The sequence below is a fragment of the Hydra viridissima genome, unplaced genomic scaffold, assembly GCF_058129835.1.
Source record: "Hydra viridissima isolate aposymbiotic clone 2 unplaced genomic scaffold, HvirCarnegie_v1 scaffold_2, whole genome shotgun sequence".
NCBI classification, from domain to species: Eukaryota; Metazoa; Cnidaria; class Hydrozoa; order Anthoathecata; family Hydridae; genus Hydra; species Hydra viridissima.
Window position 1 is genome coordinate 6,231,031 of NW_028324301.1, and position 16,792 is coordinate 6,247,822.

Consider the following 16,792-nt stretch of genomic DNA (forward strand, 5'->3'; position numbering starts at 1 on the left):
TATCATTTGCGAAAGCATATTATTACTTTTCAATTAATTTCAAATTCGTTCAACGCCTTACCTTAAAGTTTATATTTACTATATTTAAAGTTTATTTTTATCTTTGTTGACGCTTTGCCGTTTTTTTTTTCAACTAAAAAATTCTTTTTTCTTTTTTCAACAAAACAATTCAACAAACCATTTCATTTAAATCTTGCTTACATCTCAAATTTAAAACAACATCTCTTTATTCTTGCTCTGAAAAAACCATCCCGTCTCTGAAAATCATAAGCAGCAGCTGCCACTTCAGTCACTTTATGATTCCTTTACAAGACTGAGTGGAGGAGGTGTGGAGAGGAAAGTAAGTTACTTCCATAGGAGTTTCTATTACCTTCTCTAAATTCTTCTTCGTCATGTTGAATTGGAAACTCGGCTTCGAGATTAGTACTCCAGTCAATGAGTTCAAGGAGAGACAGAGTATCAAAGTTCAGTGTATGTTTTTTTGGGATCTTACACTTGTATCACCCCCGGTGAATCTCCTCTAATCTTCATAACTCTGTAGACTGCAAAAGTTCTATTTTCTTTTGATGAGTTTACAAGCAGAGAAATAAGGAAGGGCTCAGAATGCACATGAAATGCCCTATTTTAAATAGATTTTATAGTTGCATCCTTCCACTTCCGCTGTTTGACCTTTTAATAGATGAAAAAGTTTAATTAGATGATGGGGCCCATCAACAATAAAATGCTTCACCTTGATTCTAAACCAGATATGAAATTTTACTTGAGCCACAAGCTGAGTAAGAACTTTTAGAGTTTTCCAAATATCACCTTATAAGCCATGTTCAATTATGTAGCTTTACATAAGGATTGCATGACCACCTGTAAGCCACCTGCTGTAGCAAAGATTGTCAGATTTTCTGTCGGCAAGCAAAAGATTTAAGGTACCTAATTCATAACAAGAAGCAAACTTGCAGCTTAGTGAAGCGTTAATCTTTTTTCAAAAGACTATTTATTTTTCTTCTCCTTGCCTTAACCTGTTTCTACGTTGTCAATTTGATAGTCAATTTGGTGACTTTTCTCCAACCTTATTTATTTAGATGCGAAATGCGCAAAATGTGAACTCCAGCAAATAAATTATTAACCTCCTTACATAAAGTATTTTCAAATTACAAAGTAATGTTACACTTGCGTGTTGTTATATCTAACAATTTGTCCTGTTTACCTTCACGCAGTTTGATAATTTTTTCTTTTGTTTCTTTTCAATTAGAAATGTCTCTAAACTTATTCCAGGCAGCTAAAATTTTAACTGACTGTTTTTTTAAGATATGACATCAGGATTTTACTATTTGTCACAGTTATATTTTTTTGTTTTCTTTAATTCAAATTAAAGCCATGAAAACTCAATACGGTTACAAAGTTATTACAAATGACGATTAACTGATAAGCTGTTTGTAGAGATTAACTAAAAACTGCAAAAAAGCATTGGCTGGAGACCATTGTTTTAATAACAAATCCGCCAGTACCACAAAGATTTTTTTTTACAGGTAGATGACATCTCCTACAAAAATAAATAAATAAAATTTAAACCCTTTTAAATTGTTTGTTTAAAACACTTAAAGTTGTAAGATTTCCTATCTTTTTGAAATTGAAAACTCACCTATCAAGATCATCAGAAAGAAACAATTTTTCCTGTGCAAGTAGACCTTTTCTCTGTACATCTCTTAGTTTGGGAACTTCAGTTTTCAGCCAATCTTTTTCTATTCTAAGATATTTACCCAAACTAGTTTCAGAAGAGCGTCTAGTTTGTTTTACTTTTTTTAAACTTTTCATGACACAATGTTTTAATTTGTTTATTATTTACTGTAAAACAAAAGCAAATATTGACAAGAATTACAACTTTTAATTATCGTAGACTTTTAAACAACTCCACTACTAAAATACTAAGCAAATATCAAGTACTAAGTGTGCTTTATGATTTATAGATTACAATAAGATTCGACATCATCTAAAATTTAAAAAACAATAATAAAATATATATATATATATATATATATATATAATTTAAAGTAACATTTCAAGAAATCCAACTTGCGAATTTATAAAAAACATAAGTAGACATAGTATGGTGGCTTTGAAAATGCTGTTTCTGGGGACATTTTTTTAAAAAAAATAAATTATTTCCAAAACGGTGTGAGAAAGATGTTTTTACATAAATTTAGTAAGACTTGCGTTGAACTTAATATTTTAAATTAACACATTGTCAATCAAAAATACTCAATTAATCTTGCACGAGGAGAGTGAAAATGCTAGGAGAAATTAATTTGTATAATAAGCTGAGCCTCTTGAATAAATTAACTTCTGCATTTATACGGCAAAACGAGATATCAGAAAACGAATAAATTCTGAACAGTAAAACTAGAAAAACTAGAAAGAAACTAGAAAAACTAGAAAAAAGGCAAAACGTTTAGGGTTAATATTCGCCGCCCTTTTGCTGCCCAATTGAAACAATAAGAAATTTGTAACAGCTTTATACCAGTGATTTAAATATTTTAGGTGTTTTTAAAAACGTTCTTAAAGGCGTTCTTAAAAACGTTCCTTAAAAACGAGTTAAAAATAGTTCAAATGTTTGGTGCAGGCTATATTTTCAACCCCGGGAAAAATTAAAGTATAAATTTAGTAAAACTCTTAAGAAATTTGATAAAATCACATAATAAAATTAGATTTATAAAAATTATTTATTAAATCTTAAAAAGTTTTTTGTTTTTACAGATCTAACATATATAAGTAGTTATTCCTGATTGTATTTAAGATAAGTTTTAAGAAAACAGAGTACATCTCCCAAAAGTTTTATCTCCCAAACGACTTCTTGAGACCACACCGGTAGGTTAAGTAGTCTTTAAAAAATCATTGAGCCTTAAAAAATAAGTCATCTCGTGTTTATATATATATAATATATATATATATATATATATATATATATATATATATATATATATATATATATATATATATATATATATATATATATATATATATATATATATATATATATATATGTATATGGAGGAATTATATGTAATATGTTTGTATTTGCAAATAACTATATTATTTTGTGACTATTTGTATTTAAAAAGATTGAACTTCCAAACTGTTCCATAAACGAATTAAAACGCATGCAATAAAACTTAAAGTTTTAAGTTTTAATGTCACAAAGCACTATGATAATTTCCTTAAAATGTACTTTTTATAATCTTAATTATGTAGGAACAGAAATTCTGAGAATTTTATTTTTAAAATATGGATTTTATAGATTCCATTATAATTTCATTCAGAGTTAACGACTGCTCATGTATTTCTCACCATGGACACGAAGAAATTTACTAGATTTATTTAAAAAACTCCATGATGATAATTCATGCAGAATTACTAAAAATACATCTCTACAAGTGTAACTCTTTGATTATAGTTTGAATGTGAAACTGCATCATTCTTAATTTATTTCGCTTCAATTCAGTTTGGCTTTTTTTTTTTTGTCTGTGTTCGTGTGTAAGTAAAGTTTTGAAGTGTTACACATTTTCATCTTTTGGATGCAACAATAAGTTCTTTAGCGAAGACACGCTAAAGTCTTTCGGTGCAATAAGTAATTTTAGGATTTTTTTGGGCATTTTTCGGAATTAGAATTACAAAAATTAGCAAATACCATCTCTCCTACCAATTAATTTACTCTGAAAAATTAAAGATTCTTAGACGTTAAATATGGGATTTCTAATTTTTATTAAATATTTTCATCAATTTAAATATATTCTGCGACCCGCTTGAATGAATGGCCTAAACTGGGACCGTCTGAATATTCACAATTAGAGTATTGTTTTAAGTAATCTAGTACACTTGCTATATAAAGCGTCACTTAATATTGCTAATAAAACTTTATTTCAAACACGAAATAAGTATGTGCTTATGAGTTAAGTTTACGTAAAAGCAGGTTTTATTTACCGCTTTTTTCTGTATTTCATCTGGTGTTACTTCCTGTGCTCAGTGTTTATCCATTGGTTATCTTTTTAATCTTGAGTTAGCACCCTCTTCCTTGTTCTACTTGTCGAAACAAGAAACGCCGCTATGATGCAATATATTCATTAACTGATTTATTATGCAATCTTAGAGGAAAATGTTAATATCTTACCGTTTGTTACGCTTTATGCAAAGGCAATTTTTGTTGCGAACGGCAATTTTTTGTTTTTGTTTGACGTCACTTTAAATTAAAAAATTTTCCTTCACGATAGGGTTTTGTACAAAACCACCAACGGCTTTACTCGATTAACATTCCAGACTTCGTATTGATTACAACTGGATTATCTTTTGTCTCGCTTCACTTAGATAAACGTTTTTAAAAATACATTTACACAATGAAATAAAACTGGCCTTATCGAAACAATCGTATTTTTATTGGTTATTATGGCGGATCGATAAAACAAACGAAATATATTTTTCTATTTTTCTTAAAGCGTTACACCCGGAGATGCCGCAGTGTAAAGAAAAAAAAAAAAAAAAGTTTACTGAAAGAAGTATGGTAAAACCTCCACAGTTTATTTACTGATGTTTACACTCTAAAAGGTATTTATGAACTGTTTGCTCAGGTAATAAATAAAATCTTAGGATTTAAGATTTCGTAATAAATTATTTCTTGTATTATATACCATATCAATTAATTTCGGCAGCAATTATCAGTTATAATTAAAATTCAATAACATGCTTTTATTTTTTCACGGTTAATAAGTTAATTTAAATGTATGTTTGTTATATATCAATAACATGGTATTTATAAACAATGTGCAAGCATAACTTTTTTATAATCCTTGTTTTTATGTTTTACTAATGTTGAGATGATTTATAGCTAACTATTTATACTATTTATGCTATCTCTATTATTTAGGATATTGACAATGGATATTTCTCGACCTCATAGCCATCGAAAGCGTTATTGTTGTTACTATTGTAATACTTATTTCTACCAAGTAGATGCCTGGCAGCGACACAACCGTAAACACACTGGTGTTGAAATAGAATGTGATGACTGTGGAGACATGCTCTCAGATTATTACGAGTTAAAAGTTCACCAGCAAAGTTGTGATGCATCTCAAATTTATACTGAAAACACACATATGTCATTTGAAGAGGAGTTTTCAAATAAAAATTTAAATTTAATTAAAGAGAAATATGTTCATGATACTCCAGATAGTACTTCAAAACAAGAATTTTCTAACAGTGAATGTTTAAAAGCAGTAAAAACAAATATACTCAGAGACTGTCCTAAAAAGGCAGATGGAAAAGAAATGGATAGCTATTTCAATAAAACCTCTAATGTTGAACACTTAATTGGTGAAGATAAAGTCAATGCAGAGGAAACTTACTCTGAGTTTCTTATTGGTATAGATCAAAGTGCTCAACATGTTGAATCTTCTGATCACACTGGTATTGACTCAACAGTTGTAATAAAAACAGAGGAAGTTAAAGATGGAGTTATTGATGGAGCTAATGATGATCAGACAGAAAACCAAAACACTAATAATTTAGATTTAAGTACTTATGATACATCAATGGTCTCTCCATCTAGTTCTAACATTGATTTGCAATCTGGAAATACAGAGAATAATGACCATAACAAAAAATATCAACCATACTTTTGCAAAAACTGTGGTGCTAGGTTTACCAGAAAAGACTCAGTCACTAGGCACTTAAAAAAAAGTACCTGTAGTGGTAAATCGCTTATTGTTTGTGATGTTTGTGGCAAAGTTTTCATGGAAACTTTTGACCTTCAAGAACATTTTAAATTGGAACACAAAAATGTACCATTTGCACCAAGAATAACTCCTCAACATATTCGTCCTTTTATAGAATCATCACAAACACATAACTATTACCCAAAGTATCTGCAGGCCTCTAGTCAACCCCCAAAGCTTTCAGACCCAATATACAGACCAATTACATCTACTGTTTATTCTGTGTTCCATGGTTCACAATCTTCAAGTACCAGTTACATATCACAAAAAGAATGTTTACAAGGAAGAATATTGGCAACAAGGCCAAAAGAAATCCAAGATCAAAATAGAACTTTAACTAAAAATGACTTATTGCCAAAGCGTAAATATGAATTTAAGAGATCTGATGTAGAGTTTGGTGAAGATAGATTAAATCATAAGTACATGAAGATTGATTCAGAAAAGAATGTGGATTCACATAATCAATCTCAATCTTTAATCTCTAATACTGCTGGTATAAAAAGTATTAACCTTAGTGAATACACAAGTAGTGCAATGAACTTAAAGCAGTATTATGACCAGCGTTACATTAAAAATGTTGATCTAAGTTTTTCTTCTAATAAAGAAGACATATCACGGGTTCATCAATGCAAAGTGTGCGGTCTTGAGTTTCCTAGGTTTGACTATTTATTAACTCATCTGAGGAAGCACAAGGAGAAATCAGAAATTGAGAAAAGTGATGTTGAAGAAAATTTCACTGCAAATAATAATGAAATAGAAAAAGTTGTGAACTTAACTCCCATAGCAAATGACTCATGTAGTTCCTCAGATGATCCATCTGACAATCATGGAAAGCAAAGAAATAATAATTGTAAAACACTTTTCTCAAATCCTAATAAAAATGGCTCTATAGAAGCATCTCATATCGGCAAACAATATCCTTTACAACATAAAAAACATAACCCAGAGAATAATAACATGCAACTTCCTCGATCTTTAAAAGTCGAAAGTTCTAATGAAGCTATTACTCCTGGAACAGATGGAAAATTTCGTCCATTCATTTGTGATAATTGTGGTCAACGTTTTACACGAAAAGATTCTTTAGTTCGTCATGCAAGGAAGCAAACATGTTTTGAAGAAACCTTTGACTTAAAATGTCAAGAATGTGATAAGAATTTCCGCTATCATAAATGCCTCACTCAGCACCAAGAGCTTGTACATGGAATTAAAAGACACAGTAATCTTAGTAGTGATGAAGATGGGTTTGAATCAGACAGATCAGATAAAAGTGAAGAAAATGACAAAAAACTAGATTCCACTGGTGCCTCAATGGTAGAACTTGATTCTGTTACTCGTCAAAGGTATCAGGCTCCTTTTCAAAATAGTGAGACTTCACTTCCAGTTTCATTTTCACAACATGATGAATACTTCAGTACTCAAAAGTTAGATGATAAATCAATCCGACAAAAATCCAATGAAAGTGAGTATGGCACTTCCTTTGGTTTATCTATGCTTCCTCGTCCCTTTCAATGTGATTATTGTGGTGATAGGTTTGCACATAGACATTCTTTAAAACGCCATGTGCGTCGTCACCTAGGAATAGGAATTCCTTGCCATGATTGTGGTAAGCTTTATAGAGACCAGTCTGAGTGGAGAAGACATCAGAGAAGTATTCATAACCGTCATTATGAGAAGTCTGATGTACCCAGTAGAATAAGTTTCAATGATGGAGTTGACCAAGGCCTAATAGGGATAGTTTCAAATTCTGATTCTGTTAATAAAGCAGATGACAGTTCCAGTGATAATAGTGAAAATGAATCCAATATTTTAAATACAAAAACAAAATTTGAACCAACAGTATTTGGTGAAAAATATGATAATATAGCCACAAAAGTTCATGAAAACTCTCATGTAAAACATTTTCTTGACAAATCTCACTCTGTTCTGAATTCTGATTGCAAGGATGATAAAAGTTCTCTCCAATCTCAAACTGGGAATGATAAAGACAGTCGAAAGAGTGTTCTTGATAGTTATTTGTTTTCTGGAGATACTATAGAAGCAGCAGATAAGAGCAAAATATCTGCTACTTAGCCATAAATTTGGTTTTTAAATTTTTCTTTTTGATAATTATCATCTCAATCAATAGTCTTTTAGCGCAGGGACGGCAGGGATTATTTGAGTTGAAACTGATTTTGAGTTGGATCATATTAATTTTTTTTTGATTTTCTTTAAATTATTTAAACCAAAATCTAAACGTATAATTTATATGTAACAGTAAAGAGATAATTTGACTGGTTTTTTAAACTAATTATTTCTATAATATAGATTTGCTTTTTCAGAGGCAGTATTTTTTTTTTTTTTTTTTTTTCCTGCTTTTCAAAATTTTTAGTGTATAAACAAGAATATGGAAAATAATCTATAAATTAAAATCCGTAATGCTTTTAATCTCAATTGCGCGCTTGAATTATTATTTCAGACAATTAATTATACATATATATATATATTTTTCTTGGCTTTGTAAATTTATGTAATATTCCTACGATAAGTTATTAATTAAAGCGATTTCTTTCGAAATTAATCAATATCCATACAGTTATATAGTGTGATATACTTAGAAAAATGAATTTAGGAATAGTTTGTAATTAAATAATTTTCTTAAATACAAAATCGTATTCTTGACACTTCTTTATTTTTTATACAAATAAGATATTGATAAAATGGAGTACTCAATAAAATTTTAGTTCTTTTGCACGCTTATTTGAAAATTTCAGACTTGTTTTCTACATTAATCTTCATAAGATATCTGTAGCTATTTTGTGGTGGTATGCTTTTCCAGCAATCTTTTTTAGTAAAAGTAAAATTAGCAGAAAATTTCTTATCAAAAAATGAAATTTTTTGTCTTAAAAATAAGGAACCTTGGGTTTGCCTTAGTTTCGGAATTACAAAATAGTTATTGTTAAAGAAAAAATTTTTTTGGTTTTAGGTTTTATTTTTTAAAATTGAAATTAACTTGGTTTTTTTTGTTTTGTTTTTTTTATTACACTTTTTATAAATATAATACATTTTTTAGTTAAAGTTTTCAATGTGAATGAAGTGAAAGAAAGAGGGGGAGAAGTAATGGGGATGTTTTTAACGGCGAAATTTGATATGACTCTTTACATATCTATCTGCATGTTTAAAAAAATATTATATCTAAAGTTTTACAGCTGTTTAATTATTTTTTAGTTTAATCTCGAATAGATGAATGACGACATGTGTTACATGCTTCAGTTTCCGTTTTGACTTTATTTGTGTCAATTCTCTTTTCATCGATAGTTTTGAGACTTGCGAATAGGTAATTGTCATCTGGGGCCACATCTGGAGAGTAAGGATAGTAGAGAAGCAGTTGGAAGCCTAATTCAGTTTTGCCATCGTAACCATCGGCTTTTAACGATGTGCACGGTCTAGGTGAAGTGTGCATATATTTGGAAAACAGTTTTCTTATATACAAAAGTTAGGATATCTTTAAGATGTCAGCAATTTACTGCAACTATCTTTAGGATGTCAACTATCTTCTGCAACTTCATTGAAAAGAATTGACTTCTCGCAACAGCGTGCAAACGCCTTCTAAATAAAATTTTAGGTTATGAATTTTTTTTCAAGAATAATAAACATTTTTGCTTTATAAGATAAACCTTAAGGTGGCTTCACAGGAAATAAAAGGTGTAAAATCAAAAAAAAAAAAAAAATTGAAAAACATGATTTTTGAGACTTTTAACAATGCTGAAAATGATGGTACAATTATTTTTTAATAATTTTAATTTTTTAAGCAACAATTTTGCATTTTGCAGGTATGATATAAAGTAGCTTCCTTAGCAACGCCTATAGCAACGGAAAAAAGCAGTATGAAAACTTTTGTTTAACCTAAGCATGGGAATTTCGGCCTTCGAAATCGACGAAATTAAACGAAATTCGTGTTTCAATTTCGTATCGAAATTTATATTGAATTTCGAAAGACGAAATTTTTAAACATTACAAATTCACGAATTTCGAAATTAAAACTTATGTTTAATTTCGTGTCAATTTCGTTACTTTCAATGACCCGAAATTATACGAAATTTTTTCGCGAAATTAAACAATCCAAAAAATCGAAATTTCGTTCTCAATTTCGATCCGAAATTGAAACACGAATTTCGTTTAATTTCGTCGATTTCGAAGGCCGAAATTCCCATGCTTAGTTTAACCACTCTTTTGGTATGTTTTCGTGTTCTGCAATTATAAAAGATTTATTTTAGAGGCTAACCATGTTCAGTTTTAAAAATAAAACCGTTCCACTTATTAAAATTGCATCATTTCACGATCATTTAATTACTTCTTGTGACAAAACCATTATACTAACACAAGTTGTGTTGATACAATGTTTACTTGAAATATTTTTTTAGATTAATAAATTAAATATATAATGGGTAATTATAAGAATACTTCAAGATCTAAGAAGAGAAAATGTAGTGGTAACAAGCACACCAAATGTATTAAAGATACGAATGTAACTGGTAACTTGTCTGAAAATGTTTCATGTATCAGTTCTAAAAAGTTAAAGTTTGATGTCGAAGATACAAGTAATGCCAACACAAATGATTATTTTCTTCTTGTTAATTTTATATTTATCAAACAGTTATTTGATTTGGTTAGTGCATGTCCTGATTGTAAAAGTAAAGTTAACATCACAGATGATTATTCTAGCAGAATGGGTTTCTCCCATAAACTTATTTTAACATGTACAAATGCACAATGTTCTTTTACATACAGTAATTTTACTTCAAACATTGTTAAAAATGATAAAAAAGGTAGAAACATGTTTGATGTTAACCTGAGAATGGTAATTGGATTCCGTGAAATTGGAAGAGGAATCTTTTGGTACTGAAAACGGAAAAAGTAAAAAAAGACCGAAAGCGGTTACAGAATATGGTGAAAAAAGGACAACCAAAAAAAAAAAAAAGAAGAAAAGAGTTGAGAGGAATTAGGAAAGGTTGGATTGATAAAGATCAAGAACAATTATCAAAAAATAGCTACAAAAAGGGATGTTTTTAAAACTTTTTTAACTTATTTGCCTTATATCTAAAAATGAAGATTTTAACATAATTTATAAACTCAAAACACGATATCTCAACATTAAAAAATGCTTAGACCTTCAAATTTTCCCTAATTGTCCAATACATATATATGTAGAGAATGAACTAGAATCTTGATAATTGAACGAATATTTATTGATTGCTAAGTCTTTTTTTGAACCCTACCCCCTAAAAATTAGTCAATTTTCAGTTTTTAGGGACTTAAAAGAAATGTTTTTGTTTTTATATATTGATCTTAGTTCATCCTCTACCTCATATATCAGATAATAATATTGCAAAGTTGCGAGTTGTTTTAATTAGCCATTCTGGTTTAATCGTGTTTTGAAAAATAAATAAATATATGCTTTTTTATGCGTTTTTTATAAATAAAGTCCTCTTTTTTTTTTTTTTTTCAATAAGCATTTATATTTTATTGTTATTTTCATTAAATTGAATTTACAAAACTGATTTTAGAACAGATTTAAGTTATTTTACTAAAAAAAAAACATTTCCTGTGAAGCCACCTTAAAAACTGTTGTTTTTTTTTTGGTGTTATATATATATATATATATATATATATATATATATATATATATATATATATATATATATATATATATATATATATATATATATATATTATCAAAATAAGAAAAAAAGTTGGAAAAAGCACGTAGACTTCTTTTATATTATGACCAAAAACGCTTTAAAAAACACACCAATTTTAATGCCACCCAGGACGACTTACTGCTCTTTAACTCCCAATAGTCATTTAGAGGAGTGTGTATAGATTTATATATGCAGAATAAATTTGTATATGTGCCCCTGCTGAAATATAGATTGTGAATGTCACCATTGTGTTCTTAACATGATTTAAAAAATTGCACAGCTAAAACGTTTATAAAAAAAAACAAACAGTTATACCAATTGAAATAATTACACCGTGGTGCAGTGGGTCAGAGGTTAGCGAAGTTCCCACCTTTTTAAAATTGTTTAAAAGATTATTTTTCAATAAAAAAAATTAACAACTAATTGATAATGCATTCTCCCTTATTGCTTGCAACTTCTTCCCAACGTTTAACAAGAGTTTCAAGATTTCATTGTTTAGGTATGTGCGTATCTGGGTTTTTACGGCACCGATTTTAAAGACAAAAACTATGACCTTTTTTTTCATAGCTTGCTCGAAGTCGGTGTGGTAATGATGTATTTACTTGTCTTTTTTTTTAGAATTTTACATCAGCTTAGACTTTATTAAAAAAGTAGAATGTTCTATGTTGAATAAATTATGGTTTTTTTTTACGTGTAATAAATTTTTCAGTTTTTTTATTGCTATTTAAATTTGTGTTCCTGTTCTGGCACTGCATTGATATTGAAGGCATGTTGGTACATATTTGAAATTTTCCAGTCAACTGTATAGATCTATTTTTTATGTGCCTGCCAAATTTCATTAAAAAATATTCATGACCACATACCGTATTTTTCGACCCAGTGGAGGTACCATTTCCACCTCTTTTAGCGTTACTGTGACTGTTACACTTTATAAAGCTGTTTCTGCTATTGTTACTGTTACTTTTTGTTATAAATTCTGTTGTTCTTTTTACAGTTACCAGTGATTTTCATTCGGTTTTAAAATTTCGTTTCTGTTCCGGAGGTGCATTAATATTGAAGGCATGTTGGTACATATTTAAAATTTTACAGGCAACTGTATAGATCTCTTTTCTATTTCCCTGCCAAATTTCATCAAAAAATATTCATGACCACATACCCTATTGTTCCACGCAGTGGAGGTATGTATTTCCACTTCCGTTACATAGTGTTAGGGGAAGGGGCGGTTTTTGACAGTAGAGAATTCAGTATATTTGTTTTTTTTATTCATTATAATGATATATTTTATAGAACTGTTATTTATATATTTATCTTTCATTGAAATTCATTAGTAACGATAAAAATAAGGCGAAAACGCTGAGGCTTTTAATGTATTTAAAGATCACCTCCATAAATATATATATATATATATATATATATATATATATATATATATATATATATATATATATATATATATATATATATATATATATATATATATATATATAGTAACGATAAAAATAAGGCGAAAACGCTGAGGCTTTTAATGTATTTAAAGATCACCTCCATAATATATATATATATATATATATATATATATATATATATATATATATATATATATATATATATATATATATATATATATATAGTAACGATAAAAATAAGGCGAAAACGCTGAGGCTTTTAATGTATTTAAAGATCACCTCCATAAATATATATATATATATATATATATATATATATATATATATATATATATATATATATATAGTAACGATAAAAATAAGGCGAAAACGCTGAGGCTTTTAATGTATTTAAAGATCACCTCCATAAATATATATATATATATATATATATATATATATATATATATATATATAGTAACGATAAAAATAAGGCGAAAACGCTGAGGCTTTTAATGTATTTAAAGATCACCTCCATAATATATATATATATATATATATATATATATATATATATATATATATATATATATATATATATATATATATATATATAGTAACGATAAAAATAAGGCGAAAACGCTGAGGCTTTTAATGTATTTAAAGATCACCTCCATAAATATATATATATATATATATAAACTTTTTTAGTTACGTTTTTTAATCGTTTTGCACATTTCACTATGCAAAATTATGCGCAAATTAACAATGATTCTATTACAAAGCTGCCGTTAGCCGAACGCGAGTTTTATACGAAAGTTGCATTTTTCTTAAGCAATGCTTCATAAAAATAATGTTACTTAAATGAGCATAACTTTTTTTGTAATGATTCTTTTTTCATAAAGTTTTCACCATTTCATTACAAATTCAGAGCTCTTTCGAACCATATATAAAACTTGAATAAATAAATGGTTTGAAATTTTTACACACATACCTACATTGTTAGAAATAACCGTTTCTTTAAATTTTCTAGAAATAATCTTTTCTTTAAACATATTAATCAAAAAATTCATCCAACCAAACTCTTAATTCTGCATCAGCAATGAAAGAGGTACAAAGCATTTAAAAGAGGTAGAAATCCGTTGGTACCTATTGGAAGAGTACGGATGTTGTGGAAGCAGTTTCCAGCTAGGCGTTTAAATGGCTTCCTTGGTCAAAACAGTGATATGAGAGCGGTAGTTATAGTGCAGTAAGAAAATTCATGCTGCCGATTTGGTCATTAAAATATACCATTCGATTGTCCACATTTTTGAAGTTTTTTATTTTTTTGAGGAAATTGTCTTCCAAAGTTTGTCTAAAACATGAATTATCAATGTTTCTGATAAGCATGAAAGTTTCAACAAAGTCTTGAACTTGAAAAGTGCAGGATTTTTCAGCCATTTTTTAAGGGTGTAATGCAACAGTTTACTGCATTCATTCCTTGCAAATTGAATGTTCAGTCTTGCAGGCCAATCTCTTGCTTCTGGCGAGCTTTTGCTGCAGGTTTTAAGAAAAAAAAGGCGGTTAACAACACTCAAAGAAGGTGCAGGTGTATTGATGAGAAAAAATCCATAACAAATTCAAAATTTTAGCATAGACCAAAGAAGTCTCAACCAAATTGCTGAATTCCTTGACCTGGCTTATTTTTGATTTCAGCTGCCAAAAAACTTGTGATTCTACTTCAGTTCTCCAAATCCTTGAGACTCCTTCTGTGAAAAGTTTTTCTGAAAAAATGTCACACCAACAGGTGTTTGTTTGAATGTACTAGAGTTCTTTACAAGAGGTTGGAAACTTTATGTGTTATGTTTTATGTGTTAATCTTATCCAGCAATATCGTAATGATCTTGTAGGATTCTGAAACTCCTTCTGCAATTCCAATCATCTTTTGATACTTGACATAACAAGTTGTTATAAATTTTAAGGATTTCTATTTAGGGCCGGATTTTTCATCAAGATTCATTTTCAAAAATGATCCTCAACCATCGGTTCTTAGCTTGATTAGGTGATTTGCTGAATGTTGCCTTTCATTCTCTCCGAATTCTTGCAATCAGCAACGTCAGTGTTCTGAGTCTTGATGACGTAAAAAATTTAGAGAGTTTCTTTCCTTCAGCAACAAACTTCTGTCCTAGCTGTAGAAAAGTGGCTCAAACCTCGATCAATAATTGTAAGACAATATGTACATCTCTTTTCAGATTGTTGTTGAAAGACGCTCTTGAGGTTGATGACGAGCAAGTGTCTTTCGATTATCTCTGTGTGTCTTTAAATAGATGCTTTTTATTCAACTTTAGGTTTCCAATTTAACCCTATCCTGCACAGCACCCAATTTTTTTTAAATTTTTGGTTTTGACATTAAAAGATTGTCAAATGGGATGAAATTAGATGCTTTAGTCCACCAAAAAAAAAATATTTATTTATGATTCGAAAATATTGAATGTGTAGTATAGTACACGTTGTACACTTTGGGGTACATATGAATGAATAGCCTACTTACGTAAAAGGGAAATAAAACGAAAAAAAAAAATCAAATATAGCTATTGAAATAAATGCCATTTTAAATATATATATATAAATATATATATATCTCGTATATCAATATTAAAAAAATCAATAAAAATAAAACACTTTTTCCTTTTTCAATAGTAAATAGGCCTATTTACAATAAATATGACTCGCATACGGCACTAAATATATATTTATAGAGTAATTGTTACAAAAAAATGAAAAAAAAAACATTGTAGTTATTTCCATGCTATTGCTAGCGTACAGTTATTTTGAATGGTAGGCAATAAAACATTCTGGATCATTCTTTATGCATAAAGATACCTTGCATTTTTTGCAAATGAATATAGTTTTACTCTTACAGCCGGAAAGTTTGCATCTCTGCATACTAATATTTTCTCTATTTCGCATAGGGAGATGATCAATTCTATCATACCTAATATCCTGAACTACTGCATAAGTAATTGCCCTGCCAATAAGCTGAGGAGAATCAGAATGCTTCAAGGCTTGAGCTAGTTCTAATTTATACTTTACTAAAGACCTATCATTTTCTCTTGCTCTATTACCATACTTAGCTTTGTACAATTGCCAAGAGTTGATTACAGCCATATCAATAAAATGAAATATAAGTCTCTTATACCATTTTCTTGACTTGTGAAATATTCTATATAAAGATAACAGCATATCTGCTTTATCTAGTCCACCCATACATTGGTTATAGTTCTTGACTATAGTTGGACATGAAACAAAAACATGCTCTTTTTTTGATTTATCATATCTCTTGACTTGCGTTATTGGTTCGATGGAATGTATGTTAGAGGCAAGGAGGACAGATTGGTTATCAAATCATTTGCAAAGAATTAGTTCAGAATTCTTATCTAATCTGTAATCTACCGAACCTCTGCCTTTGGTTTTCATTTCTTTGTCTGTAAGTAAAGGACATTTTCCAGACCTGTTGACCTGCAATGTGCAAGTTCCAAATAAATCTCTGGCTTTCAGCTCTACTAACAAGTCTGGGGAGGCAAAGTAATTATCGAAGAATACAACAACTTCTTTGGGTAAAGAGGCACATAACCTCAAAACTACTTTCCCTGATTCCCCCAAGGTGCTATTAATCTGAGTTACATTTTCTTTAAGATCGCCTGCCATTTCAAATTGATAAATATACCCACTTGTTCCTGCCCTCGCCCAAAGCTTATAGCCCCATTTTTTTGTTGTTTTTTTCATGTACACCTTCTGATGATGGTGACCTTTAAAAGGAATTATTTGTTCATCAACACACTGATGACTCTCAATCTCCACATATTTTTTAAAGTTATCATTAAGAATAGCTATAAGGGGTCTAATTTTAAAAAAAGGATCATATCCTAATTGACCACGTTTTACTTCTAAACTGTTGTCTGAAATATGCAGTACACTTAATATGGCCTCAAAA

At 29.2% G+C, this 16,792-nt stretch overlaps 1 protein-coding gene and 1 long non-coding RNA gene across 7 annotated transcripts; one reads left to right on the forward strand and one right to left on the reverse strand.

Moving 5' to 3' along the window:
- Window positions 1–1,172: 1,172 nt before the first annotated feature.
- On the reverse strand, window positions 1,173–4,266 carry LOC149891690 (uncharacterized). 5 transcript variants are annotated; one of them, XR_016449712.1, is made up of 4 exons: window positions 4,160–4,221; window positions 3,973–4,093; window positions 1,637–1,741; window positions 1,173–1,537 (listed from the first exon to the last, which is right to left on the reverse strand). It is a non-coding gene; the product is annotated as an uncharacterized LOC149891690 (long non-coding RNA). The 5 variants fall into 5 exon arrangements; XR_016449714.1 differs by having other exon boundaries at window positions 3,973–4,068; window positions 4,160–4,217; XR_016449715.1 differs by lacking the exon at window positions 3,973–4,093 and having other exon boundaries at window positions 4,160–4,266.
- LOC145183022 (uncharacterized) lies at window positions 4,218–8,073 on the forward strand. 2 transcript variants are annotated; one of them, XM_080058344.2, is made up of 2 exons: window positions 4,218–4,590; window positions 4,910–8,073. In XM_080058344.2, the coding sequence occupies exon 2, from the start codon at window positions 4,920–4,922 to the stop codon at window positions 7,824–7,826; it is 2,907 nt and encodes a 968-aa protein (XP_079914470.2). In that variant the 5' UTR covers window positions 4,218–4,590; window positions 4,910–4,919; the 3' UTR covers window positions 7,827–8,073. The 2 variants fall into 2 exon arrangements, with proteins under 2 accessions (XP_079914470.2, XP_079914462.2); XM_080058336.2 differs by having other exon boundaries at window positions 4,258–4,613.
- The last annotated feature ends 8,719 nt before the right edge of the window (window positions 8,074–16,792 follow it).